The sequence below is a fragment of the Gymnogyps californianus genome, chromosome 19 (genome assembly GCF_018139145.2).
Source record: "Gymnogyps californianus isolate 813 chromosome 19, ASM1813914v2, whole genome shotgun sequence".
In the NCBI taxonomy this organism is placed as follows: domain Eukaryota; kingdom Metazoa; phylum Chordata; class Aves; order Accipitriformes; family Cathartidae; genus Gymnogyps; species Gymnogyps californianus.
The window spans coordinates 7202550-7229245 of NC_059489.1; the positions used below are offsets into that span (position 1 = coordinate 7202550).

The window sequence follows — 26696 nt, forward strand, 5'->3', positions numbered from 1 at the left end:
TCCGAACGCGCGCGTGCGCGCTCCGCCCTCCCACCGGAAGAGGAAGAGGAGGTGGCGCTAGGGAAAATGGCGGCGCTGCGGCGGCTGTGTGAGTGAGAGGTCATCTCCGCCTCCAGCTTCACCCCTCTGCGGGCTGGGGACGATGGGGGTCCGGCCGTGGGTCGGGAGGCCGAGCTCGGGAGGGGGTGCCCCGGGGGAAGTCACTGCCGGTAGCTCGGGGTCGAGGCCTATCGCCTTTACCTCAGGCCGCGGCTCGGCTGTAGGCGGTGCTGTGGTGAAATGGGCGGGTTTCAGGCCCTAGCGCTACCGCATCGCGAGGTCATCCATGCGGGAAGGGGCCTCAGGTGGTTGCTAGTGCAACCTGCTGAAAGCAGGGTCAGCTCTCAGGTGGAGCCGAGGCGCTGAGAGCTTTAGCCCTTCTGGACTCAAAAACCTCCAGGGATGGGGACTGCACAGCCTCTCTGTGCTGCTGCTTGGCTGCCCTCATGGTGAAAAAAATCATCATTGGAAAAACAGTATTCATGTGCGCTAGGTAGAGACCAAACAGTGAGGGGTGCCGCGCTCTCCTTGTGCAGTGCAATAGTCAGAAGGCTTTAAAAATCCCTTTTTTTAATCTCGAAGTGTCACAGGCAGAAGTATCCTCATGGTTTATTTGGTGGGACATTAGAATGGTGAAGTCTTTCCATTGATTTCCAACGTGACTTCAATCAAGTTACAAACTCTCTGTCTCGGTCTTCTCTAGATAACCCCTTTTCCCCGCATATCTGATGCTTTGAGCTTTATTTTTTTGTTAGCAAGCATCGTTCATGCAACACAAAATGTAACCCTGGAATCGACCTGTTGGAGTTTTTTTGATAAAAGTTAATGGGACTATAACTTCATAGAATTTGTGTATATGAAACTGTAACTCTCGTTCATCTTTGCCTACTTCCCTGTACTTTGTCAAGTCTCAGAGCTTTTCTTTTACTTAATGGGTAAGCTCCTGAAATAAATGGTTCTTTGTAGAGCAATTACCCTTTTCTCAACAGTATTTCTAGCTCACTGAGTATCTATACTAATTTAATTAAGATTAAATTAATCCAGTGGTTTTACTCAGGTTAAGGAAACAAGAATGTTACGATAACCACTCTTCCGTACTAACCTGCTGCTTAAGAGGCTAAATAGAGGGATTCAGAAAAATTGGATTTGCCAGCTAACTGCATGAAAGGAAGTCCTGAAGAGATTTTTAAGAAGAACTAATTCTATATCTCAACCATTTTTAACAGAGAGAAGTTCACGAGAGGGTCAGCTTTCTTGATAAGAAAACCAGTGTGTTTTCTGTCAGTGCCTTTTGTTTGTTTGTTTAAGGAAGAAGTTTGTGGTGTGAATGATATTTTGTGTTCCAGAGAAAATCAGTGTCTGTAACAACTGATTTTTTTTTCCTTGACTTGTCCTGATTGTAACTCAAGGATTTGCACAAAATGCTTCAATTAATATGTTCAGGATAGCAATTCTATATATGCTTATATATTGTCCTGAATTGGAGTCTTCTCATTTGTAAGATTTCAAAATATTACTGTGTAAGTAAATGCTATTCGATCGAAGGGGAAACTGAAACAGAGATCACAACTTGTCTTTTCTCAAAGCAATATAAGGCCAATCCACAGCAACTGGTAGCTTCTGTACCTCATTTTACAAGGCCTCGCTGAAACAGGAATTGGTGCATGTTCTTTAACATCGTTGCTGAGGGGTTTATTCCTTGCTGGGCAGCAGCAGTACTTGAGATGTGGCCTCTTTACAGGGGACTTAGGCCGTGGTGGTCTAATTATAATTTATCTTGGAAGTAGGTTTTTTCCCTCAGAGCTTTCTTTTGGCTTTAGTTTTAAAGCCTGTATTAACTGACATCCTTTAAATCTGAAAAAAGAAGGCATGTGTATTAGTTTTTTTTCAGCTGACATTGTTGTTGTGGTTCTTGCTCCCAACCTAGTTCTCACTACTCCCCAAACAAGCCTCGTTGCTGTCAGATGTGCTTCTAAGAAGACTGGGGGCAGCTCAAAAAATTTAGGTGGCCGCAGCCCTGGGAAGCGCTACGGATTCAAAAAAGTAGAAGGTAGGTCTGAGTATCTGCTGAGTCTTATTTGCGTTTCATTGGGTTCTTCACAGCTTCTCCCCCGGTACGGGTGTCAGTTGTTGAGCGTTTCAGTAGGAGGTGGCCAGGGCGCTCTTCCAGGAGAAAGGAAAGGGGAGGTTCAGTGAAACCTCGTGATCAAGGGTAGCCGACGGGAGGGCAGGGTGAATCAGCCTCCCTCCCAGATGGGCCCGCGAGCAGTCAGCCAAAATCGCCTGCAGAAAATGTACTTTGATTCTAACTTTGCCTCTGCGGAGCGCCTGGGAGGAGGGTACGCTGTGGGCCATCTAATAACTAAAGTGCACTTTTCCCCCATGCCGTGTTGAAAAGCTGGGCATTTTTGATGTTTACAAAGGGGAGAATTATGAGGCTTAGCAGAAGCCAAAGTACAGATTCTTGCAGCTGAGTGCTTAATAATTATTAGCTTTGCTGATGAAAACATATCGATGTAAAAGGTAATAAAACAAATGCCTTCAGCAACCAGAAAATGCCTTGTACCCTAGAAGTAATCTTTTCAAAGACTAGAATTGCTTTTTGCTGTTGTATATCAATTGCCCTTTACTTCCTGCTAACAGCATTTTTGTTTAGATGCTTTTAACATTTGAAGTAATTTTTCCTTAGAAAATTCCCACAGAAAGCTGGAACCATTTGTGTTCTGTCAGGGCTCTGGGGAGCTGCAGTCTGATTCTGTCACTCTGCTGCAGGTGCATTTGTGCATGCAGGCAACATTTTGGCTACGCAGCGGTTGATACGCTGGCATCCAGGAGCTCATGTAAGTTGTTTTCTGTCTCTTCCTTGGTTCTCAGAGAACAGCAGCCCACAACAGAGTGCCGTACTCAGTGGCTCGTCTCTTTCAAGCTCGTTCTTAATGCTCTTCCCTATATATAAACCTGAAATAGGGTTTCATTACCTGGTATTTCTTAGTCACAGAGCTTGCTCAGAGTCACATCTGTGCCCATGTGACTCAGGAAAGGTCTGAAAGTTATGGCTATCCCAAAACACTTCTGTAACCTAACTGGGGGCTTGTGCTTCAGGGTGGAATCGCTATCTCCTCCCTTGTAATGAGCCCCATTGCATACTGATTGCTGGAAGCAAGTAGTGTGGTTTTCTTTTATTTTAAAATACAAAGCAACAGATGCTGTTGAAGCCAGGATCTCAAACGAGGCAGACCAATGATCAGATCTGCTTTAGTGGCGGACCTCCAGCCTTTCCTTTCTAACGCTCCTCGTCCTCTTCCAGGTGGGGATGGGCCGTAACAAGACACTCTACGCCCTGGAGGATGGGATCGTGAGATACACCAAAGAGGTCTATGTACCTCTGCCCCGCAGCAGTGAGAGCAGGGAAGTGATCTGTCGTCTACCCAAAGGAGCCATTCTTTATAAAACCTTTATCAATGTTATCCCTACCACAGAAGTAGGAAGCTTTAAACTGGTCACCATGCTCTGAGCCTCCTGCATCATGCAGGGACGGACGGGAAGGAGCGGCTGGGACAGACCACTACAGCTGGACTAGCATCCGAGGGCAAGAATATTCTAGCTCTGAAGACACCAGTTTAGGACTTTGTTTTCTTGCTCCTAAAGCACACGTGGTCAGCGTTCAGGCATTGGGATCACCTGCCAGCATTTGTAAGAGCGTTTAATAAATGCTGGGGGGCTGCTGAAGGTCTTGACTGTTCATAGGATGTGTTACTTATGTTCATTTATTATCTGGAGCCGCCTTCCTCTGGAGAACCTGTTCCGTTGTGCCACTGCATGAGTTCTCTCTACACTCACTCTTACATCAGTACTTGTGCCACTGAATTCCCTCTGTTTTACTCATTTTTAGACAGTACTGTTATATTTGTATCTTAATTCAAAATACTGCAGAACAGATCCTTTTCCACTTGTGCCTAACTCTGCATCCCAGGAAGCTAGATTTTTCCTTCTATCTGACTCACCTCAGTGATTAACTCAAATATCTGAAAGTGTTCCACTTACTAGCCAGGTGAGGCAAGTTCACACTCGTAAAGCTAACTCATGACTATAATTTTAGAGTGCCAGGTAACATGTACAAGTCTGGGGTGGTATTTGAAGCTCGGTGGCTGGAGGTGTATCATAAAGCCATAATCCAGAAGACTTATCCTTTTGTCTTCCCCAAGTCATTTTGTGACACTTTTGAGCTTATATTGCTCGAAAGAAAGGAGCCCAAATGCCTTGTGGCCAAACTGATCTCATGTTATCTACAGGTTTGTAAACAATTTGAAACATTGGCTCTGCAGTAGAAAACAGGTTACAAAATTGGTGGTGTAAGGACACCAGTGTTGACATTATTAGATTGTCTGCTCTGCAGAAGGAGACTAGGTAAACTGGGTCAGCCACACATGTCCACCTTTGCTTTACGTTCTTCATGGAGACCACCAGCTATTTTGTCCACCCTTCTATCCTTTCCCAGCTCGCATATCCAGTCACACGGTTCATCTCAGTGGTCGGTATTTGCATACAGCAGGTGACACAACCCCTGGAGCCTCTCCAAATCTTTATCTGAAGTCCATACAAAATTCCTCTCGGTCACAGAGGACCGTTGCTGCGAGAGCACACAGCGATACTCTGATGCGGATTCGTTTTGCTGCTCACAGGTGAGGATTCCCACCCGGTATCCAATACACCGATAAAGTAAAACATTTTATAACCGAAGAAGTAAGTGAAGTAGCACAACACGACCGCTGTCTGAGGTCTGATCCTCGGCACGGCTGGCAGTGCTTGCCTCACAGAGGTATGATACACCAGCTGCCTGCAGGAGCTCTGGCTGAGCAGACCTTCACCTGGGCTTTGCCCCCTGTGTAGAAGCAAGCAGCTGGTCCGTCGCCTTTGGTAACAGTACGTTTGCCAGAGAAGAGCGAGCAGACATCCCCGGTTGCTCCGCTCCGAGCGCGATATCTGGCGGCGGCTCCGTGGTTGTCCTTGTGCTGCAGGAGGGACGTCTCCGCTGACTGGGCCTGACTTGCCTGCGTCTCGGCTGATTGATTGCGAATCTGGGTGAAGGTCTGACGTTTGGCCGTTCCCTGCGGACGAGAACGACGTCACAGGCACTTCTGTCGCTGACACCACGGGAAGAAGCGGTACGCTGAGGCCTTACACGGCTGTGTTTCGCTGAGTTTGGTAGCTGAGAGGGGCCTGGAAGGGGTCTGGCACGCCACGTCTGTCCAAGGTCTCTGAGCTTATTACTGTTCCTGAGAAAGCTGGAGGATGCCTGAGAGCATGCTCGTAGGGAGGCGGCATCTATTGAGGAGAGAGGAAGAGCATTACAGCTGATCAGAAATAACCAGGAGATTATCCCACCTCTTCTTACAGAGCGGATGACAAGGCTCACAACCACCGCCAGCCTGAAATGAAGTTCCTGCGGTCCTCGGAGCAGCAGACTGCTGGCGAGATGAACACCTGGAAGATGAGTGCTTGGCACCAGTTTGCAACACGGTAGGGCAGAAATCCACTGGAGAGGCACATCCCCCCCGCTCCCCCCTCACACTCTCTGTGCCAGCTTCCTGCTCTTCCCTGTGCCCCTTCAAGGACTTGTCACTACTTGTCACAAGGCCAGAAAAGACTGACTGCTGTTAAGAGAGGACTGTCGTTCGCTTTCCTTTGACCACGGATCAATTACTGGGATTTATACAAGCACCTACCAACCAGGCTTTGTACCCAGGTTTTGGTAGCAAGTCTCACCGCACAGCAGCAGCGAGGAACCTCCGGGCTGTTGTGACATTTATTTTGGCAGAGCTGGGCTAGCTTTCTCCCCGTAACGAGTGACAGGAGTGGCACAGGGGTGTTACGGAAGAGCTCCCATTGCAGTTCCTCAACTACTCGTTTTGGGGGCCTTACTCTCCTGTGCCCTTGGTGCTCTGGTTTCAGGGCAGGTATCATTAGTTACAGCTCCAAACACCGAGTGGCAAGTGCTGACTATGCCAGCATTTATGGTACAGCTTTAAGAGCTCAAAATCCAGGTAAATCGGTGAACCTTTAATGCTCTACTCAGGGTTTTAAATGTTTCTGTTCTGCTTTAGTTAATGAGGTCTCTTTGTTCAACAGGAGTCTCTCGGGATGCTGCCCCACGACCTATTTGGCAGATGCACTCGCTTTTCTCTGTTCTGTTGCGGGAGTGCAAATCTTAAATGTCGTAACAGGCAAAGTCTCTTGCTCATAAATAAGCCATAAACACTTCCAAGTAATAGCGAGGGGCCTCCCAGAGGTGTCCTGCAGGGAGAAGGGAGCAAGAAACTGTGGAAGTCTTACAGATCTAAAAATAACATTCCCAGCTTGGACTTGTACCAAGCAGATGATCCGAAGGGCATGCCTTTTCATCAGCAGCTCTGCCCTGCCTCCCGGCACAGGCATTTCTGCAAACGCACCGGGAGAGATCGATCATTAACGAGCACAGATGTACACCAGGGGAGCCTCCTGATACACTTTGTGCCTGTTCCAGAGATAAAGGCTATCACAGAAAAGCAATCGCAGAGAACAGAGTCCTTAGCTACCGCAAATTGCTGAAGCAAGACCCAGATAGGGATCGGAGGGGGGACTGCCCCCGGGCCTCCGCCAGCACCCTCGTGCAGGGGAGGGAGAGCTCACCTCCTGGGAAGGCTCTGCCCACAGCCCAAACCTCTCGGCAATCATCTGATGGATTTCTCGCTGGCGATCTTTCTTCCGCACGCTCTCGTAGCTTGGCAAGCGGGGCTGCTCCCAGGAAGGGAGCTGGTAGCTGCTGGGGGGTCCGACGCAGAATAGCTCGTCTCCCTAGAAATGCCCAGAAGAGAAAGGTCAGCGCGGCGGTGGCTCTCTTCGCTGGAAGTTCGTGGCCTGGTGCCACCTCGAGTTACTTCAGGGTTCAAAGTTGTGGGTCCCCTTCCCTGAACCCTGAGAGAGGAAATCCTCCCTCCCAGGAGGCAGCGACACCATGACCTGCTTTGCAAGATCCCAAGCCCCGAGGGATCTGCCTGGCACTTCATGCCCAAACACCTCAGGGCACCGTGGTGTCCTCTGCAGTATCCCTGCCCCCCACGCCGCCCTCCCCCAGGTTTTTACATACAGGCAGCACTTCCCAAAGTTGCTCCTGCTGTCCAGCACCTTCTCCCTATGCCTCAGGCGCTCCCCATAACCACAGTCTCTTCCCAAGCTCATCAGGATCTTCGCTACCATTTCCCCCCTGCTCCCATCCGGGACCCAGCCGTCACCTGCACGCCGGGGTTCTCGGCAGCGCTCTCCAGCCGCGACGCTCCGCACTGGGGACCCACCAGCCGCTGGCTGCTGCTGAAGTAGGGTGGGGGGCAGTCCTGTAACGAGGGGTGAGGGAGGAGGACATGAATAAAGCCAAAATCCCTCACATCCCGCCCGGCAGCGCGCGGAGCTCAGCCAGCTCGCATGGGACAGCCTGGGAAGCGGGACCCTGGGCAGGGGGGGAGAGCCGCTACCTCTGCCCATTTGGCTCACGTGGCTCTCGCCGCTGGCAGCCAACCTCTGCCTGCCTGTTTACCGACGCCGACGGCTCAGGCACATCCTCACCGGGCAGTGCAGGGCCCGCGCCAGCTGGCACCGCTACGCAGCACAGCCGGAGAGATGGCAGCCCGGGCCCAGGGCAGGGTTTCATTCAGACTCAGCAGAACCATCTCTCTTTGGAGGACAACAGAAAACCAACCCAACTATTCCACTAGTGTAGATAAGAGCTCCATCACATGCTCAGGGTTACAGAATTTGTAAGCTCTTATCTACCAGGGCAGTCATTTCAGGGTAACGTAGCAAGCAAATCTGCAGAGCAATAGCTGTTCTGTTCCTGAGCAGTCTCGCTCCAGCTAGACTCAATTCCCTGTTAAGGTGTTGAGCAACAGCGAGCAGAGATCCCTCTCGCAGAGAGCAGCCCCTCGAGCCAGAGCCAGGACTCCAGCCGTGGGCCGTTCCTCGCTCTCAGAAAAGCCCCATCTCTGCCAGCAGAAAACAGCCCAGAGACTCCCAGAGCAACCAAGGCTCCGCAGGGAGAACTACGAATGACAGATTTACTTTTGCTCTTAACAACCGAGGAACCGTTTGTCTCGGCCCTACAGCACAATTACAGCAGCTGCGGGAAACTAGGTTGGCTGGGGGCACAACTGTTTTAATAACTGATTAGCAAACCCAGCACAACTACACCTGCTTGAAAGCTGCCTCACACCACTACAACCGCTTCACTTTTTCCGATGGAAATACATCCTATATACGTTCTCTTTCCATATATAGTTCTTTGCATTCACATCCATCTGTCCACACAGCCCTTTGCTAAAGGCAAGATGCCTTCTCCTTTAACCACCCACCCGAGAGCCAGGCCCAAGCACAGCGAAGGCTCTGCAGCTCACGGCGCATCCCGCACTGCCTCGGGGAGCAGCTCTGCAGGGCGAGGAGCACGGCGTCAGAGCCCTCTCCCCAACACGTGCCACGGACAGGCGGCGGGGACGCAGAGGGGGAAAGGAGCAGAGGCAGCGAAGCAGGCAGGGGGGACCAGCAGCACAGCCCATTCCCACTATGATTTCTGCTGGGGACTTCCCAGCCTGTGCTGGACTATTAGATTTGCCTTTCATGGCACAAGTCTCTCCATCCCCTGCTAGCCGAGGCTGAATGTCCCCTCTTCTCCCAGGGACTCCGGAGCAGTACCCGCAGCCCTCCCCTCAACAGCCACCCCTGCAGCTTTGGAGGCTGAGCTTTCCCCAGGCAGCCACTGCCACAAAGGCAGCGCTGGCTGAACACGCTGCTCTTTTTCCATCACCAGCTTCCCCACTTGAAAGCCAGCCCCAGGAAATTACAGATGCAAGCGAAAGGGCTTTGTGTCTCACTGCTCCGTGCCCGGGAGCTGTGCACAAGAGAGCCAGTTGCCGGGGATGCGAGCGTAAGCGAGCGGCTTTGTCTGCCTTCCAGCCCCCTTCCCTGCTGGGCCCCTTCCTTGTAAAGCAGAGCCCGACCCCACACACGACTGCGCAGGGGGAGGAGGACACCCCTCCTGAGCTGCGTGGGGAGCTGGGGAACCTGCCAGCATTGGGCCTTGGAGATATTACCCCCAACAGCACAGCCAGACAGGGCTGGGTGGTCGGATCTCCGGGGTAGAGTGGGAACGAGGAGGAGGCAGAGCCCAGCTCTGCTCGGAGATCCCACGTCCAGTAGCGAGCCTGACCAGGCTGCAGGAGGGGAGCTCAGCGATGCAGCCTTGCAGACCCCAGCATAAGGGAACAAGAGCTCGGGGGGTGGCCGGGGACTCGCGGGCAGGAGGAGGAGGAGAGGGAGGACACTCACATACTGGCTGGGGGTCTGGAAGAAGCGGCAGGAGCAGAGGAACTGGCAGCACATGGGGTCCCGGTGGTACAGGAGCAGCAGCAGGATGAGGATCGCCACGATGAAGACGGAGGTAGACACCGCTGCCAGGGGAAGGGAGAAGAGGCGAGTGAGCCGGTGGCCCAATGGGTGGCCTCAGCAAAGAGCAGCTTGGAAGAGCCCCCGAGAAGCCGGGTTCACCCGCTGCCCGTCCCGAGGACGCCAAAAGCCCTGTTGTGCCCAACATCTCTCTCTCCCTACGAGACCGGGGACAAGCTGCAGGGCCAGAGGGGCTCAGCCCCGTCCTGGACCCAGAGCAACCCCCGGACCCCTGCAGCAGGGACCAGTCCCCGCGGGGCCCGGACCCCCGGCACCCCAGTGCCCTCCAGCCCAGGGCCTGGGCTCTCGGCTCACACTCAGCGCCTCGGCAGGGTGCCGGTTCGCCAGCGCTCCGGCCTTCCAGGAACCCGCGGCTCCCACCCAGCCCACGCTCTGCTCCGCGGAGCCCACCCGGCACCGCCAACCGCTCCCGCCGCTCCGCTCGGGCCCCCAGCCCCGGGAGCCAGCGGGGCCCCGGAGAAGGACTAGGGGCTGCAGCGACCGCTCCCCTCGGCCATCCCCGGGGCGGGGGGAATCGTCTCGCCGGCACAGCTTGAGGCAACGGCAGAGGCTGATCCCGCACGGCAGCGGCGGCAGCCGCCCCCGCCCGGCCCCGCTCCCCGCTCCGCTCCCGGCTCCACCGGAGCCCCCGCCCGCCACTCACTCGCGGCGATGACGATGGCCAGGACGTTGCTGTCCATGGCCGCGCCGGCGGCCGCCGTATGCGCCGAGGCCTCGCTGGGGTGCGCCATCCCGCCGCCACCGCCCGCCACCGGCAGCCCCTGCCCGCGCCCCATCGGCCGGCGGGGCGGGGCCGGGCCGGGAGGGGCGGGGCCGGACGCACGGCGCGGCCGCAGCGGCACCGGGAGCGGCCCCGCCCCCGCCGGCCCCGCATTGGACTGGCTCCGTTCGCCGGACGGCACGCGGTGCCGGCGGTTGCCGTGGCGACGCGGCGCGCGGCGGGGCGGAACCCGGGGCGGGCGCTGCAAACGCGGCCCCGATCCGGGCCGCCGCTCTCCCGGCCGGGCGGGCTCCCGTCCCCGACCCTCCGGAGACACGCGGCCCCCGGCGGAGACACGCCCGGGCCAGCCCAGCTCGTCCGCGGGTGCCCCAGCCCCGCGCGGCCCCGTGCCGGAGGTCACCGGAGCTCCGCTGTCCCGGCCGAGCAGCAGCCGGCAGCTGCAGCCGGGCCGGGTGTCGCTCCCCGGCCCCGGGCCAGCGAACATCCCCAGCGCGGCCCCGCTCCTGGGGAGGGAAAGCTGGGCTGGGCTGCGGGAGGCTCCCTGCCCTCGCCCTCCGCTCCAGCCCTGCAGGCACGAGGAGGCGCCCATTCTCTCGCTAATTAACGCTTTTACTTAAGTGCGATGTAAACGCTAAGCAACCTAACCGGGCCGGCCGCTGCACGGAAACCCAGCAGGCAGCTCCCGCTGCTCAGCGGGCAAACACACGGGTGGTAACAGGGCTCCAGCCCCCAGCGCGTTCCTGAGCTCTCCCCCTCCAGCCACAGGCTAAGAAAACCCAACAGCTTGGGTCTGAGTCGTGCATCACCCAAGTGAGCAAACCCACCCCTGCCCCAACACCCCCAACACCGCGTGCCCTGGTGCCCAGGATGGATTTACACCCTCCCCGGGGTGGCAGGCGGAGGCAAAGCTCCCACCCTCCCCGCTCCAGCACACGCTGCAAAAACCCGGCACACCGCACCGTAGAGATATAGATATATTTGTGGTGATGTTGCATATTTAAGACAACTTTACATAATGCTTCCAACACAGAGTTTTGGCATCCTCCCCTGCAGCGGGGCCAGGCCCTGCGCGGCCCCTCTCACCCCGCCTCCCCCCCCAGCCCCAGAGCACCCTCCGAGGGAGCGGGCGCAGGAGGGGCGGGTGGGGGTGCCTGCAGGTACCTGCCCTCACACACCAAGGTCTCCGTCCCCTCCGTTTTACAACGTGCCTCTCACAGCACCAGCATCCTTAAACCAGGGAGACAGGGAGCGCGAGCCCCGCCAGGCAGGGAAGCCCGGGGCTTCGGAGGAAGGTGAAAGGTGGCACAGATCTTTGGAGATGGCAAAACCCCGACTGGCCACGGCCCCGAGCCACCGGCTCCTGCTGACCCTGCCCTGAGCAGAGGCGCTGGGCCAGACGGTCTCCAGCTCGTCCCCAGCAGCTCCCCTGCCCCAGCCCTGCGCCGGGGCAATACTCCTTCCCAGGCTGCAGGCGAGATGTGAAGCATCTTCCCAGGGTGAAAACCAAACCCGGACTTCTCCATGCAGTGTCGGTCTTGGACAAAGGAACGTCGCAGGCAGTCCCCAAGCCTGGGAGGACGGCGGGGAAGGGGGATGCTCCGCTGCACCGCTTCCCCAGAGGAGGCAGCGTCTCTTCCCTCCGGAGGAGGGGGAAGCAGAAACAGCGGAGAGCGGACGGCGCCGGCCGGACCTCGTCTCGCCTCTTTGCTTTTTGGCCGGGGAAGCACAGCAGATCCCGAGAGCTTCTGCCAACCCGGGAGAAAAGAAAAGGTTGGGCCAAGGGGCCGTGGCACAGGGCAGCCCTCCGGGCACGGCAAGCTGCCGTCTCATCCGCAGCAGGACGTCAGTCCCGTGGATGGCATTTTGGCAGGGGACTGGGGCGTCCCTTTCCTGAAGCGGAGACGGAGGCGGCAGGGTCTACAGCGGCTTGTTGGACTTGAACCATGAACTGAGCGCTGCCCCGCTCGCCGTCGCACACCACACACCGCACACCAAACATTTGGCACAGTCGGGCAGCTGCCTCGGAGGGCAGGCAGCACCCCGCAACCAACCCTGCCCGAGGGGCAGCAGGCTGCGGTTCCCCAGCAGCCCCCAGCAGGAAATGGGGAAACAGTAAAACAGTAATAATAATACTAATAATACTAATTTAAAAAAAAAAAAAAAGTAAACGACCCAGCACCCTGTCCTGTAGCGCCAGGACACCCAAGAGAACAAGGTATGTTACAGTCTGAGGGGAGATGGAGACACAAGGACTTCCCGGCCAACGCGGGGTCTCGTCTCTATTGCACTTTGCATCATATATATTTCTATATATATATTTATAAAAATACAAACTAAAGGGCTGGGGTGGAGGGGATGAGATGCAAGCCCTGGGCCAGCAGCAGCTCCGTGCACACGGCAGGCTTTGACCCATTCTGCTTCTGCCTGTCCCTAGAGTCCCTCGCCAGCCCTCCCAGGGGGGCAGCCAGCAGCACAGGGCCCGATCCTGCCGAGATCCAGCCCGGGGCTGGGCAGGGTGCCGAGTTGGTCCAGAGCCTGCCCATCCGCCAGCCTTCCCTCCCTCCCCCATCACCCCCTCCAGAGGCTCCAAGGCCTGGAGTAACAAATGCACAGCTCTTCCCAGCCGCCAGCGCCGTCCGTGCCCCCGCGGTGACGGGCACCCCGGCACGCTCTCCCCGGCCAGCAAGCGCCCGTTCCTGGGGGAGGTGGGCAAGACCGACCTCACACCTCCCCCTCCGCCCAAAACACCCCGCAGGAGAAGGTCTTCCCCCGCCCGGAGGTTCCCATTCTCCCTTCCTCGAGTGACTACGGTGCAAATGGCACGGGGTGACGTAGTCCGGAGACACCCCCCACGCCAGTGACAGAGGATGCTTCTCGCTCCCAAGGCCGTCGCCCCCCCCCGCTGCTCCTGCTACCTCAGCCGCCCGTCAGGTTTGACGGGCCCCAGTTCCGATTTGGGGTCCGGGGAGAGGGAGCTCCAGGAGGTTTCGCCGCAGGTCTCCAGGGAGGCGCAGGCGGAGGGACTGCCGACGCAGACATCCGCCACGGACCAGAAGGCGCCGATGGCTCCATCCGCCCAGTCCTCCAGCGCCTTGCCCGTCAGCTGCGCCTTCCGCACTGCGTCCTCCTCTGCCTCCTCGGAGCGCGGCAGGTTGAGGATCCCCCCCAGGCCCTGGAAGCTCTGCTCCATGTACTCGTTGCGGGGGGGCCGCCGTGCAGCCAGTTGCTGTCATCTAGGCAACACAGGGAGAGAAGAGAGAGGGGATCAGCAGCGCAGCAACATGCCGGCACCCCGCCGGTCCTACCGCCACCCTCCCAGCAGGGCTCAGCACCCTGTCCCTTGCAACCCCAGCTCTCCTCCAGCCCAAGGAGAGGGGTGCTGCTGTGGGATGGATCTAACTGACCTGCAAACAGTCCCTCCGCAGCTGCCCAGGGGCCTGGTTTGAGGACTCACGTGGGCAAGGGGACACCAGCGGGAAGGATGGCTCCTGCCTTGTCATCAGCTGCAGCCCAGAGAGGCCAGCACCAGGGGGAAGCGCCTTGGACTGCCCGCAGGGAGACCCCCCCCCCCATCCAGCCCCAAACTCCAGAGCACCCTCACCTTTCCTGAGAGGCTGCTTGCGGTTGAAGGTCTGGGGCACCACCAGGAACTGGGTCTCCCCCAGGGGCTCCCAGAACTGGAGGAGGCGGATGGTCCAGACGCCGGGGCGCAGGGGCTGATTGAGAGGGGGTTTGTACTGGGTGAACTCCGCCTCGGCATCCACCGTGATGTCGTAGGAGGCGGCGATGACGTAGGTGGGGTCGATCCACACCACCGTGGCCGTCAGGTTGGGACCCCGTGACCACTTCTGCATGGCCACCGGCTCGTCGAAAGGCCCCATCAAGCCTCCAAAATTGCGGAAGAGTCTTTCCTTGGGGTCCCACTCCGTGCCCACCTGGAGGGACAGGAGGCACAAGCAGTGGGACGCTGGGCAGGGAGACACTATCAGCTCAGGTTTTGCATTTCACCTCCCTGAACCAGAGCAGGCATAAACTTCGGAGTGCAAAGCAATGCACATCCCACCCTCCACGGCTCTCCTGCCTGCCTCCACCACGCCAGCACTAATCCAGTTGTGTGATGCCTCCTGCAGCTGCAGGCGCTGGGCACCACAGCCCCAGCTCCTCCCTGAAAGATCCCCTTCAGGCCTTTTTCCCCACCGATCAGCTCCACACCCCACACAGAAGCCAAACTCCTGGACAAAGGTTTGTTCTCAGACACGACAGCAGCACTGTGTCTCTCTGTCCCCACAGCGTGCGGGTGGGGGAGAGGAGGAAGAGCAGCACGGTGTGGGAAAGCCAGGGAGGAAAGTGGGCGTTGCGAGGGAAACTTTCCCCATTTACCTCAAGGTTTTGTAAGCGGTTTGCCTGCCCTCCGTGACTTGCCAGCTTCAGAGCTCCTTGGGGCATCATCCACACCTCCAGGGACTCTGCCTGCCCAGTTGCCAAATTCTGCACTTCCTGCATCACCAGGTAACCCTGGAAACGGTCGTCATAGAAATATAAGTGCACACTGGATGGGAAGCCCCGGGGCTCAAATCTGGAGAGAGAGAGAGAGACAGAGAGGTTGCATATCGGAGCATCAGCATCCTCCCAGCACGAGATGCAGGCCACCACTCGGAGCCTGGATCAAGCCCGCAGCAAACACCCCACCTGCAGAGCTTGTCGGCCTTTGCTGCTGGCGTGGACGCGGCTTTGTGGAGCCCCAGCCTGGAGAATGCCGTGTAGAAGGTGAGGGTGACATCGCTGAGGCCGCTGAGCCCATCGACACGGTCGTAGACGTTCTCCCAGTACGCCTTCAGGGCCGGCGTGTTGGGGGGGTAGCTGCCGTAGAGGTGCGTGTCCAGGATCTCCAGCACCTCCTGATTCACTGTCGACTCAAACTTGCGGGCAAAGAAGGTGGGTCTGGAGAGTTGCTGGAAGAGCACAGGCATTTCTAACAGTGTTGGCTGCACCCACTCTGCCCTCCCACCTGAGCGGGGCAGCTGGGAGGGAGACAGACTGGGAAGAAACATGCTGGGACCCAGCCTGCCCCCTTTAGGGCACAGGCTAAGGAGCAGCAAAGCACAGCCAGCCTCTACGTGGGATCCTCTACGACACAATCAGTGGGAGCACACAGTACACTTACTGGTAACGCAGATGGGTTCCCATCTCTCCCACTGCCTCCCTCTTTCTGTGCTCAGAAGCAGCCATGTGTCATCTAGCTCCTTCGCTGCAATCTCGATTCAGATGGGCCCCCACCCTGCAGAGCCGCTGCGGAGCCCCGCACGAGGCCTGGCCACGTGGCACAGCTTGCAGGATCAGGGCGCTGCACTATATAAACCCAGGACTGCTAGAAAATCCTGCTAACTTCTCTTTTCAGGGCTGGGTGTATCTCCCCCAAACCTCCCTTGTTCAGTCTGCATCCCTACGCACTGAGACCACAGGAGATGGTTTGTTCACAACCCATTTTGTCCTGCCAAAGAGGATAGCACTCTGAAGTGGTTTTCCTGAAAAGGTATTTGCCCCAAGCGACAGGTCTGCAGGGAAAGAGCGGGAAAATAGGAGAGAAAGTCTGGGAAGAAGAGCACCTTTGCAAGCAAAAGCCTGGCTGCTGGGCAGGACAGTCAGCGTAATCCCGCTGCCCGAGCATTTACAGACACGTCTATGCCAAGCCCCACGGTGGCTGGGAAGCCAATCTTGCTCCTGTCCCTTGCGGGGCTGGGGTGAGGCTCGTGGGGGCATGCACGGCAGCTGGCATTGCACCCAGGGGTGCGCCCGCAGGGGAGCTGAGAGGAGAGAGACAGGGAGGAGGGGAGAGAGCAGGAGGAGAAAGGAGGATCTTTTTCACCTGTAGCCGGAGGAAGTCCTGGGGTTTGAAGTCATTGGGGGAGCACCCGCACCAGTCGACTATGTGTTTATATTGGCACTTACAGCCCAGCTTGCGGTTCCAGTTGGTCACTCGGAGGTTGTTATCGACCAGTGTCTCGCAGGCGTGACTGTTCTCCAGGACCGTGTGGAAGAAGGACTGTGCATGGCAGAGAAGGGACAGGACACCCAGTGGGGATGGAGGACGGGTGGTTAATGGAGACCCCCCACCCCTCACTCGCAGAGGAACAGGACAGGCCTTGATAGCTCCTGAACAGAAACCTATCCCTGTTCCCAGCACAGGGCAACACATAAAGGACCAGGCTGTGCGCCCACACTGGTCCTTATCTGGCCCAGAGGGGCATCTGGACCTAAAGCAGGGCTGGATATAAACATGACCCTTGGTCTGTCTGCTCCTCTCTCCCCTCTTTCATACCTGGGTCTGGACAAAGGGGAGGCACAAAGCTGCCTGAGCAGAACCAGCGATGCCCTTCACAGCTACCCAGGGCGGGGATAAAGTGGGACAGAGATGTTAAGTATGGTGGGAAGAAAATCCAGCCCGTGCCCCGCAGCCAGCACCCACCTCGGCTGGCAGGAGCGTGTAGGTGTAGAACTGGCGCAGCTGGGACACCAGTTGGTCGTCGGCATAGACCACGTACTCCACGAAGCTGCGCGTCAGCGAGAACCAGTCGGAGCCCCCGTCCACCACGATGCCCTCGGGGATGTGGCGCTCGCCCAGCCGCCACATGTGGGAGTCACACTCGTGGAACAAGCGGTCCAGGCCCTGCTTCTTGATAAACCTGGGCACGGGGACGAGGATGAGGGGTTAGGAGTGTCAGCTGGGTGCAGCTACATCCAGAACATCCCCTCTGCCCCAACTGTTTCAGTTCTTTTCTGAAATCCCTTCTTTTTCCGTTCCTCCAGCTCAGCTCTGCCCCTAGCTGGGATTACCTGGCGTTGTCTCGGCCATGAGACTTCAGGAAGTTCTTATCTCGGTATTTGGACAGGAACATCACCAGCTCCTCATTGGTCCTGAGGTGCAAATTAGAAAGCATTAATGGCCCCTGAGGTAAAGCAGCCCAGTAAACATTCATACTGCAAGAGCCATCAGACACAAGGAGCCTAAAGCTGCTTGGTGGGTGCTGACTCAAACCCTTGTCCCATCGCTGGGGAGACACAGACGTGGCCTCTCTGCTGTCTGGTGCCTCACATGCGTGTTCCCCTGCAACACCCAGACTGCAGGAAAAAACAGCCTCCAAGGTACTGGCTGGGCTCCTCTGCAGCGATGGGACCAGCCTGGCCCTGGAGCATCATCACCAGCACGTGGGTGCAATCTCCAACCCCATCTTCCCTCAGCTCCCTGCTCCTCCCTGCCCCTCCCAAGGCTGCTGCAGCATCACACAGCCCGAACACCTCCATCATCCTCCCTTGCCCCAGCAAGGTCCTCACCTCGTGGGGTAGTCAGTGGCGCTCAGGTTGATGAAGAAGTCCCAGGGCCACTCGGCCAGTTCCAGCAGGTCCTTCATACTACGCAGGTACATCTTCAGCAGGCTGGCACCTCCCCAAATAGTCACCATGCGCCAGGGCGTCACGCGGATGTTGGGGTAGTGCCGGGCCAGCTCCACCACCTCGCGATGGAGGTAGTTGGAGCGCTGCCAGGGAACACGGCTCAACCTCAGCAGGGAATTCGTCTTCCTGAGGCCCTGCCCTCCTTGCCGCCAGCCCGGGGTCAGCCCTTACAGCAGCCTCCACAGGGAGGGGAACAGCAAGACAAGACTGCTCTGGGCAGGGGGGATAGATCCTGCTTCCCTGGGGTTGCAGAAATAGGGGTGGGAGGGTCACAGCTCCACCAGCAGCGAGGACAAACCCTACCCAGCCACTTCCTCCGCTCACCAGCCACCCACGCCCCAGCTCTGCACCCTGTCCCAGTGACCGATCCGGCCACTGTTAGCACCTCCCCTCGCCCCTGCCGCATACCTTGTCGACGTGGATGTAGAAGAAGTGCTGCTGGTGGTACACAGCCTTGATGAGCCGCTTCAGCTGGCGAATGGCCCTGCCGTGCACAACCAGCATGTAGGCGATGCGCACCGGCTTGCTGGGGGGCACCTGCTGTAGCCGGCTCTCGTCCCACTGGATGACAGGGCTGACCTTGCCTGCGCAGGGAGAGAGAGGGCTGTCAGCCACCCCCAGCCTTGGCACCCACCACCCCACCACTTGGAGCTCCTGATAAACCAGGGAGACCTGAGCAAGGCGAGGAACAGCAGGGAAGAGCTTGGCCTCAGGCAAACACCATCAGTGCAGCCCAAACTGGCTGCAGTGCCAGGGCATGGTGGCACACAGCCCCTTGTGTTAAATTGACAGGGTCGCCTTGGGAAAGGGGGGGTGTCCTTCTCTGGCCCCTCAAAACAGAAGATGCAGCTGGGTCTGGCTCTGACCTCTGCAGGCACTGCAGGTTGGGATGAACAGCCCAGCTTAAGAAGGCTGGCACAGCTTTGATTGGATTACAGAGGCAGCGGTAATCTGGGAATCAGTGACAGATTGAGGCCGCTTTTTGCCAGGTGGGACAGTGTGGTGACATAAGGAAGGTGGCCCACGTGCCTGGCTGGGATATTGCTGATGCCTAGGGTGACCAGGAGCACCCCAGGAGGACTCACCCGAGAGCTGGCAGTGGCGAGGCACAGACTGGGGCATGAGGCTGCCAGCCCGGTGCAGACACACCACGTTGGCGATCTCCTGTTGGCACTGCTTGCTGCTGGCCCGGGCCAGCGCCGAGAGGGCGTCTTTGCCCGTGATTTCGCACTTGGGGGCGAAGCTGTTCTCGGTGGGCTGGGGAGCCCCCTCCACGCTGCCTGTGTCGCCCTGCTGGAAGACGGCTAGCTGGGCCTCCCCACGCAGCTCCGTCAGGTTCCTCCGGCTGGAGGAGTCCGGCGCGGCCGGCAGCCTCCATCCCGGTTTGTGTCTCGCCGTGACAGCTCTCACCACCTTGGACACCAGCACCCCGGGGCTGTCCGGCCGTCCCCGCCATCGTCCGTGCTTCCGGCTGGCGCTGCCCCGGCGCCCGGCAGAGCTGTCTGAGTCCTTGGAGCTGTCGCTGCTCTCGGGCAACCTGGCTTTTTTCTGCCGCTCCTGTTCCAGTTCCAGGTGGATGCAGAAGAGAGGTCAGACAGCATTAACTTGGGCCTGCTTCCCCCAGGCTCTGCCAACATGCTCCCCAAAGCACCCATGTTCCCAGAGCTTGATGCTCCCAGTCCCCACAGAGCACAGTGCTGCAACATGGCAGGCGCTCCAGGAGCGGCCACTGTGCAGCAAAGGACATTACATCCCCCACCACCACCTAAAACCCCAGGCTAAGACCCCACAGCACCTCCCCTGCATGGTCCTGTGCCCCCCTCATGGGGACAGCCTCCTATACGCCAGCAAGGGAGACCTCAATTTGCAGACCCCATCATCACAACACCCCAGACGCACAAAGAGGGTCTTGCTCTCTGCCGCCGGGCTCACTGCAAGTCTAAACGGCCAAGGTCAGTTGTGTCTGCACCAGCCACGCTCCGGGGTCCTGCATGGGCAGGGGCATCCCCAGACAGTGGAGATGAGCACAGGGCTGCTCTGGCTGGCGGTGGTTATTTTACTGGGAGGCAAATAGACCAGCTCTTCTCTGCCATGATCACGCTGTGAGTCCAAGCCCAGCACATCCGTCTGGGAGCCAGGGTCCCAGGCGGCCACAGCTGCGCTCTCTGGGGGTAAAAGCACTGGAGAGGCATTGAACAAGGTCCTGCCCACGCTCCCTTCCCTGGGCCCCGGCTTCCTGCGCTGGGCTGGACCAGTCACTGCAATTGCCAGCTTCTCCAGAAATCCCTTTAATAAACCCTCCCACCGAGCCAAGGGGATGTGTAAAGGGAGCAGTTAATTACACTTCGTTACCTCTGCCAGGCTGGCTGACGAACAGAAACGAGTCAGCCTTGGGGAAAGCAGAAAGTTGGGAAGTTTGGATGCTTGTGAGAGCCACGCTCATGGGAAAGCACTTTCCCAGCAAGTCGTGCCCACAGGGCCGGGCCGGGGCTGTATGGCCCCAGCCCACCGCAGGCACTCCTGGCCGACAGGCAGCGAAGCAGCTGCCCGCTCCAGCCAGGCCTCCCAGGGCTATCTCACAACGCCTTCAAAACCCTGCCTGCCCAGCCGCTGCGCCGGGCACCGCAGGAGGCAGCAAGGCGCATCAGGGGCTATTCCTGGGCAGCAGCATCTTCCAAGGATGGGCAGATGCCTCACAAGGACAGCAGGACTGAATCAGCCCCCTGCACAAGCACCCCTGTGGGCGTAGCTGCTGGGAAGGTCACGGCCAGGAGAAACCAGACTGTGCAAAGGCTGGAAAGCATCTGGCAAGATCTGCCCGCTCCGCAGTCCCTGAACTATCCACGTTGTGGTGGCACAGCCTGCAAACCATGGCTACCCAGGAAGGGGCCAAGCCACCGCTTAGCTTCCGAGGGGCTGGCGTCAGCGAGGATCAGCCGAGCCCCCTTCCGCCCAGACAGGCGTCACAGGCGGCCCGAGTCAGGCGGCGAACCATTCATTAGTCACCACGCAGGACCATCTGTTCGAGAGTTATAAACCTGTTTTCTCCGCCAAGCATCACAGGAGAGGGGAGTCAGGAGGCAACAGCGAGGAGCGAGTCTTGTCCGTGGGCTCAGCCCTGTTCCTGCAGGAAGAGACCCGCTGGCCCCGCTCACACCCTCCGCTCCCCAACAGGCCTGGCTCCAGGGACAGCCCCCGCGTGATGCCCACCCTCGGTTACATTCCTGCTCGTCCCCCTGGAAGGAGCCTGGTTCCCAGCTCGCAAGCACACCCAGCTGCCTTCCCCAGTAGGGAATTCGTTACAAGCATTGCCAGCCTTTCCGGAGCTGCCAGCTAACGCACTCAATGGCTCCTAATTACTGCACCACAGCGGAGCGATCCCTCCACCCCAGCCTGGCAGGGAACGGCTCCGGCCACGTTGCTCTGCTGTATTTAAGACTTGTGCGCAGGACTTTCGGCGAGGCTCCCCGTCCCCCTCCTCCGAACACGCGCAGATGACTCCAGATGCCAACCAGAGGTCACTTCTCCTGTCCCCTGGTGTGACACTGCCATCCCCACAGTGCCACAGAGCTGCGGGTCACCTATCTACCTGCACCCCATCCCCAGCACAGGTCTGACTGCACCGACATCTCCCAAGCTCTGCCATTGTGAGAAGCAGAACTAACAGCATCTGGTGTCCTGCAGGATTCCCCCTCTGGTTGACTGACTCTGGTGACTGCCACATACAAGTGCACATCAGGCAAAACTGGCGCCGAAACGTTCCAAAGTCACCAGAGGAATCCACATGCTCGATTGCCAATTGCAGCAGCAGAGCCTTAAACCTCACAATTAAAATGGCTGGAGCCAGACCCCTAAAAACAAGCTCTTTAGGGGGAGAAATAAAAATCAAGGAATCTCAGCAAAGCTGGAAGAAAAGATGTTTCGTAGGAAGCTTCTCTGGCGGCCGCAGCACATGGAGGACACCAACACACAGGGCCCAGAGAGGTGCTGCCTCCTGCCTGGAAGGAGGAAGAGAGGAGGCGAAATGGGGGAAGAGACGTGACTGGGCTAAAACACTTCTCCCAAGTGACAGGTCCTCTCCTCTACCCACAAGGACACTTTGCATTTTCCTGGTGCCAGCTCCACTGCGGACCAAGCACTCCAGGAAGCTCATACGCTCACTCAGGAGCTGTCGGTGTCACCACCACGGAGGCAGGATCGCTCTGGTTCCTCGGCCTCCCACCTTTGTGTGCAGACAGGCTCACGCTGTGTGCAGCGGGGATGCTGTCAGCAAAGTGCTAGGTACCAATGGGAATTTCCTCTCCCATCAGTCAGTCTGGACAGGGATTGTGGTGTTTGATCCCAGTGGAACAAGACAATTTGGCTTCCTGGAGGTAGGAAGCTCAGTGTTGACCTGGGTGGATGGAGACTGATCCAGCTTCTGCTGGTCTGCACGCCATAAAGCATCTGCTTGGTGAATAAAGGGAGCCTGCAGGACCCTGAAATTGGGCTTGGAAAGTGAAATGACACGATCCAAGCGGCACAGCCTTCTCAACGAGGGTTGGACTGGTGGCTCTGATGTGGCTGAAGCCCATTACAGGGCAGCAAGCAATCGGTGCTGCTGGCGCAAGATGGGTTTACAACCTGCTCCGGTGAAGGGCAAAGATCTCACTCAGTCTCTGCTCAGCTCACGCCAGGGAGCCACCAGGGATGGAGCCTGCCAAGGAGGGGAAGCTCTTCCCTCCCCTATGAAGGGAAGAAAAGGAAACCAGCAGGCTTTGAAGAACCGAGCAGGACAGAGAAGGGGGCTGCCACCGGCAGAGATCAGAGCAGCCCTTTTGGGAACACCTAGGCAGCGCAGGCAGCTGCCAGCCCGGGGCACAGGGCTGCAGCGCAGCCTCTGAGCGCTGCAGATGCCCCAGCCGAAGGCACTGGTCCGGAGGGGAGGGCGAGCTCGCCCAACTCCGGATGCTCCACGGCATGTGCAGGACTCGAGTCTCCCTTTCTCTCTCTACAGCCAGTCACAGCCCATTCGTGGTGGGGACGAGCCAGGTTAGAGCTGTGTCCATTAGTGGGAAGGAGTCATTTACTCTGGCAATTAAGAGATCCCAAGGTTCCCCAAATCCTTCGATGCCTGCAAGGTCAGGCTCTCCTGGGAGGGTTCCTCCAGCTTTACCAGAAATGCCCCAGGGGAACGGCGGCTCCTCCAGGTCTGGCCAAAATCAGAAGCTGAAGGAGGGCACGGAAACCAAGAGCTTTGCCATTTTATAAGAAATAAAGGTTAATGGGAATTTTCCCAGCTTGCTAATGGGTTTGGGCTGTCCGTAAAGTTCAGGATGGTTCTTGCCTTCTCCAAAGAGCCTTGTCCGTTCCCAAGCCCTGGATTCAGGGCTGCTGGTGGTGAACCATCCCCTCTGGACCCATGGCCAAACCTGTCAGCTGCCCAGCTCAGTTTTGGGAAGAGACATGGGGAAACCAGGTGAGGACCAAGGCAGAATGAGCCAACCCGGGAGGCTGTGCAGGGCCGGAGCAGAGAAAAGTAGACAAGCAGTCCAGGACGGTGCAGAGGGAAGGGGAAGCCGGGACCGCTGAAGCAATTTGATCAAGGTCACAGGAAAGGGGAAGGGGCAGTCAGGCACTCCTGGCTGCCAGATCGGTCTGCTCTCACACTCCCAGTGCCTCTGGATCGCAGGCAACTCCGTGTCCCCTCTCCTTGCCACATTTATTCCCTGGTTCTGTTCTGGTGGTGGGCGTACGGCAGCACATGAGGGTGCTCACGGCCATTCCCAATGGCCCAAGAGGAGGCCTGGGGCTGGGAATTAGTCTGCTGAGTGGCTGCCTTAGAGACCTTCCCCCCTGCAAGGGGCTGCCCAGTTCCCCTTCTCACCTCTTCGCTCTCAGGGAAAACTTTCTAGTCCTGTGAAAAGACCTGCTGACCACGGGGTCACCCTCCACACCAGGGAGGCACCCCACGATGGGGAGGAGAAGCTCTCGCCCCACCAGAGATCCCCAGCTCTCACCTCACGGCCTCTGGCTTTGCTTTGCCACAGCTCCCACGCTCACCCCACGCCTGCCCCGGCACAGCTTCCAGCTCTCGCCGCATGCTGTCCCTGCCCCCGCCCCTGCCAAACCTGGCTTCGCCATTGCCCTGGGGCTTGTCAGCAGCCCGTGGAGAGTCTCTACAGCCCCTGGAGCATGAGGGTCCGGCCCAAGATGAGCGGCTCCGGTGCCACACAGACAGTCGCCAAGGAAGCCCATACAGACACTCCGAGCTCTTCCTCAATACTCTTGGAGAAACCAGCTTCAGCCACTGGTCCACCTAGATGCAGCAGGCCTGGACGCAGTCCAGGCAGCTCACAACAAATAAATAAATTCAAATAAGCAACCCAGAGGTCAAGAGCTTTGTTTGAAGGTGGCAGCAATGTGCTTCAGAGGCCTGGGTCCTCCTTGATACCTGCTCTGTGTCTGACCTTGGGCAAACACCTTTGCCAGCCCGTGCCTCAGTTTCCCCACACTTAAAAAAAGAGGTGACACCTTTTGCCTTAGCAGAGCGTTCTGGTATAAAGACAACAGATGACTGCAAAAGGTCCTCGTACCCTCGCACTTCACAGGCATACCCCTGACCAGACCAGCTAAACAGGAGCTGCCACAAACTTCCTGAGCTGCTGTGCGTGCTCCCCCCAGCTCTCTGAATTACCATACGTTTTCATATTTTCTGGCTCGGGTGTCACCGACCCCAGCTTCCTGCAACATCTCCCAAACCACAGAGAAGCCCAAGACCCTCATCAAGCCTCCCACGCTCCCCACCCCATGCCAGACCCCAACTGACACCCCCTGGGCCACAAGGTCCCCTTCTCAGATGCCGCAACCCTGCACTGCTGCAGCCAGAGCCCCCTCACAGGTCACGGCCCGCTGCCCACCCCCCAGCAGCCTGGGGCCTGCGAGACCCCCACTCACCTCAGGGACCCTGTCCTGGGACAGGGCCTTGCCAGCCCCACAGAGACACTCGGGGGGGGCACCCCCTTTATGTCCCCTCCCAGCTCCAGAGCAAGGGGACACACACCAGCCCCCCCGGCACTGTCCCCCCAAGGACCCCCACCCCAAGGGCCTCCGCCCCCCCTCAAGAGCCCCCTCCCAGCACGCACCACCCTCCTACGACCCCCCCAGGCCCCCCGCCCACCTCAAGCCCCTCACCGGCTCCCCTGTCCCCCCCGTCGCCCTCAGCCCCTCACCGCCCCCCCAGCCCCTCTATAGCCCCCCTACCCCCCCAGCCCCCTCACGGCCCCCCCAGCCCTTTTATCACCACCCCTACCTCCCTCAGCACCCCCCGCCCCCTCACCGCCCCCTCGGCCCCCGCCGGCAGGCCCCGGGCCGCCGGTCCGGCCTCCCCGCGGCGCACCTCGGCCGGTCCCTCCTCGTCGAGGCCGGCGGAGGTCCAGAGGACGAGCCCCTGGAGCAGGAGGATGGCGAGGGCCGTGGCCACCGCCAGCCGGTAGCGCCGCGCCAGCTTCCGCGCCCGCCCGCTGGCCACCATCGTCACGGCCGCTCCGCCGCGGCAGGGCGGGCTGCGCCGGCGCGCGCCTCCCTCCCGCGCGCACGCGCCGGCGGGGCCGGTGGCGGGGGGGGGGGCCGGGGGGCCGGGGCCGGGGGCGCGCGGCGGGGCGGGGCGGGGCGGGGCGCGGTGGGGCGGGGCGGGCGGCGGCCCTGGGAGGACTGCGGGGCGTGTGTGCGTGCGTGGGCGTGCGTGTGTTCATGCATGTGTGCGGTGTGTGTGCGTGCCTGTGGGCACTGGGGTGTGCGTGTGTACACACATGTGCATGCATGCACGTGCATCTGGGCACTGGGGTGTGCGTGGGTGTGTTTGTGTGCACGTGTGCCGGCGTGTGCCGGCATGCATCAGTGAGTGTGTGCATGCATATGGTTGTGTGTGCATGTATGCACTGGAGAGTATAATCTTCATGTATGTGCATGTGTGCATTGCAGTGTCCGTGTTCATGTACTTGTGTGCAGCGGGGTGTGCATGTGGTTGTGCATGTGTGCCCTCGGGTGTGCATGTGCTTGTGAGCAGCACAGTGTGCCTGTGCTTCTGCATGTGTGCACCAGGGACTGCATGTGCGCACTGGGGTGCACGTGTGCTTGTGCGTGCTGGGGTATGCAGGGGCATGTATGCACTGCAGTGTGTGCCTGTGTGCACTGCAGTGTGTGCCGGTGTCCACTGGGTGTCCACATACATACACGCGCTGGTGTGCACGTGTGCAGATACATGTGCATGCTGGGGTGTGCACGTATACATTTACATGTACTGGGATGTGCTGGTGTGCCTCAGGATGTGTGTGTACACCGGCACGTGTGTATTGTGGGCGCTTATGTACATGCATGTGTGTGCACAGGGGCATGTATATGAGCACATTCATGTGCATGCACTGGGGTGTCGGGCTGTGCATGAACTGCTGAGTGCGTGTTGGTGTATGGGCACATGCCTGTGAGCTTAGGGGTGTGTGCACAGGCCCGTACATGTGTGCACAGGCCCGTATATGTGTGCACGGGGGCACATCCACGTCTGTCGAGGTGCTGGGTGCCTCCCATGGAGCAGCCTGCTCTGTGCCAGTCATGGGTGCTGGGTTCCCCGGTTCCCTTGCAGCCGGTTATGGGGCTGGGCGCAGGGCCTGGTGCCCTCGCTGGGTGCTCACAGCTCCGCTCCTCTCCACAGGCAGCGTGCAAAGCCCTCGCCGAGCCTCGGGGAGCCCCCCGGCCCCATGATGCTGCTCAGGGGGCTCTCAGCAGTGAGAGGTATCGCCAGGCCCCCGCACTGGCCGAGGAGACTTTCTGGGTGCCCAGGGGTGAGTGCCAAGTTTGCTGCTGCCCCAGAGCCACCGGATTGTCAGAGCGAGAGCAGCCCCGATGGCAGGAAACACCTGTACGAAGGTGTGGGGCTTCTGCACAAAACCGTCCTGCTGCCGAGCTTGCTTTAAGGAAAAAAAAAAAAGACTCTGTTCCTGTTTCTGCTGCAATAAAA

General features: G+C 58.5%; 3 protein-coding genes across 4 annotated transcripts; 1 reads left to right on the forward strand and 2 right to left on the reverse strand.

The window, feature by feature from the left end:
- The first annotated feature begins 53 nt into the window (after window positions 1–53).
- MRPL27 (mitochondrial ribosomal protein L27) lies at window positions 54–3783 on the forward strand. Of its 2 annotated transcripts, XM_050908637.1 has the most exons (4): window positions 54–88; window positions 1967–2089; window positions 2812–2879; window positions 3347–3783. In XM_050908637.1, the coding sequence occupies exons 1-4, from the start codon at window positions 67–69 to the stop codon at window positions 3551–3553; spliced, it is 420 nt and encodes a 139-aa protein (XP_050764594.1). In that variant the 5' UTR covers window positions 54–66; the 3' UTR covers window positions 3554–3783. The 2 variants fall into 2 exon arrangements, with proteins under 2 accessions (XP_050764594.1, XP_050764593.1); XM_050908636.1 differs by lacking the exon at window positions 54–88 and having other exon boundaries at window positions 1775–2089.
- Window positions 3784–4298: 515 nt separating this feature from the next.
- LOC127024198 (uncharacterized) lies at window positions 4299–10259 on the reverse strand. The gene is made up of 5 exons (XM_050908653.1): window positions 10172–10259; window positions 9391–9512; window positions 7311–7409; window positions 6709–6873; window positions 4299–5364 (listed from the first exon to the last, which is right to left on the reverse strand). The coding sequence occupies exons 1-5, from the start codon at window positions 10257–10259 to the stop codon at window positions 5218–5220; spliced, it is 621 nt and encodes a 206-aa protein (XP_050764610.1). The 3' UTR covers window positions 4299–5217.
- A 2765-nt stretch (window positions 10260–13024) lies between these two features.
- On the reverse strand, window positions 13025–25214 carry XYLT2 (xylosyltransferase 2). Its single transcript, XM_050908427.1, is given in 12 exon segments — window positions 13025–13450; window positions 13453–13482; window positions 13851–14184; window positions 14630–14825; window positions 14939–15201; window positions 16116–16292; window positions 16716–16932; window positions 17084–17164; window positions 17582–17784; window positions 18110–18285; window positions 18787–19258; window positions 25080–25214. Coding segments are annotated over 12 exon segments (2574 nt in total). The 3' UTR covers window positions 13025–13160.
- Between the last annotated feature and the right edge of the window lie 1482 nt (window positions 25215–26696).

Excerpts from the sequence above, each read along its gene's own strand:
- MRPL27 (XM_050908636.1), top strand. The coding sequence starts at position 1,909 with ATGTGTATTAGTTTTTTTTCAGCTGACATTGTTGTTGTGGTTCTTGCT. Across the intron at positions 2,090-2,811 it reads CGGATTCAAAAAAGTAGAAG|GTGCATTTGTGCATGCAGGC; the intron begins GTAGGTCTGAGT and ends ACTCTGCTGCAG. Across the intron at positions 2,880-3,346 it reads GCTGGCATCCAGGAGCTCAT|GTGGGGATGGGCCGTAACAA; the intron begins GTAAGTTGTTTT and ends GTCCTCTTCCAG.
- LOC127024198 (XM_050908653.1), bottom strand. The coding sequence starts at position 10,259 with ATGGCGCACCCCAGCGAGGCCTCGGCGCATACGGCGGCCGCCGGCGCG. Across the intron at positions 7,410-9,390 it reads TCCAGACCCCCAGCCAGTAT|GACTGCCCCCCACCCTACTT; the intron begins GTGAGTGTCCTC and ends CCCTCGTTACAG. Across the intron at positions 6,874-7,310 it reads CCGAGAACCCCGGCGTGCAG|GGAGACGAGCTATTCTGCGT; the intron begins GTGACGGCTGGG and ends GGGCATTTCTAG.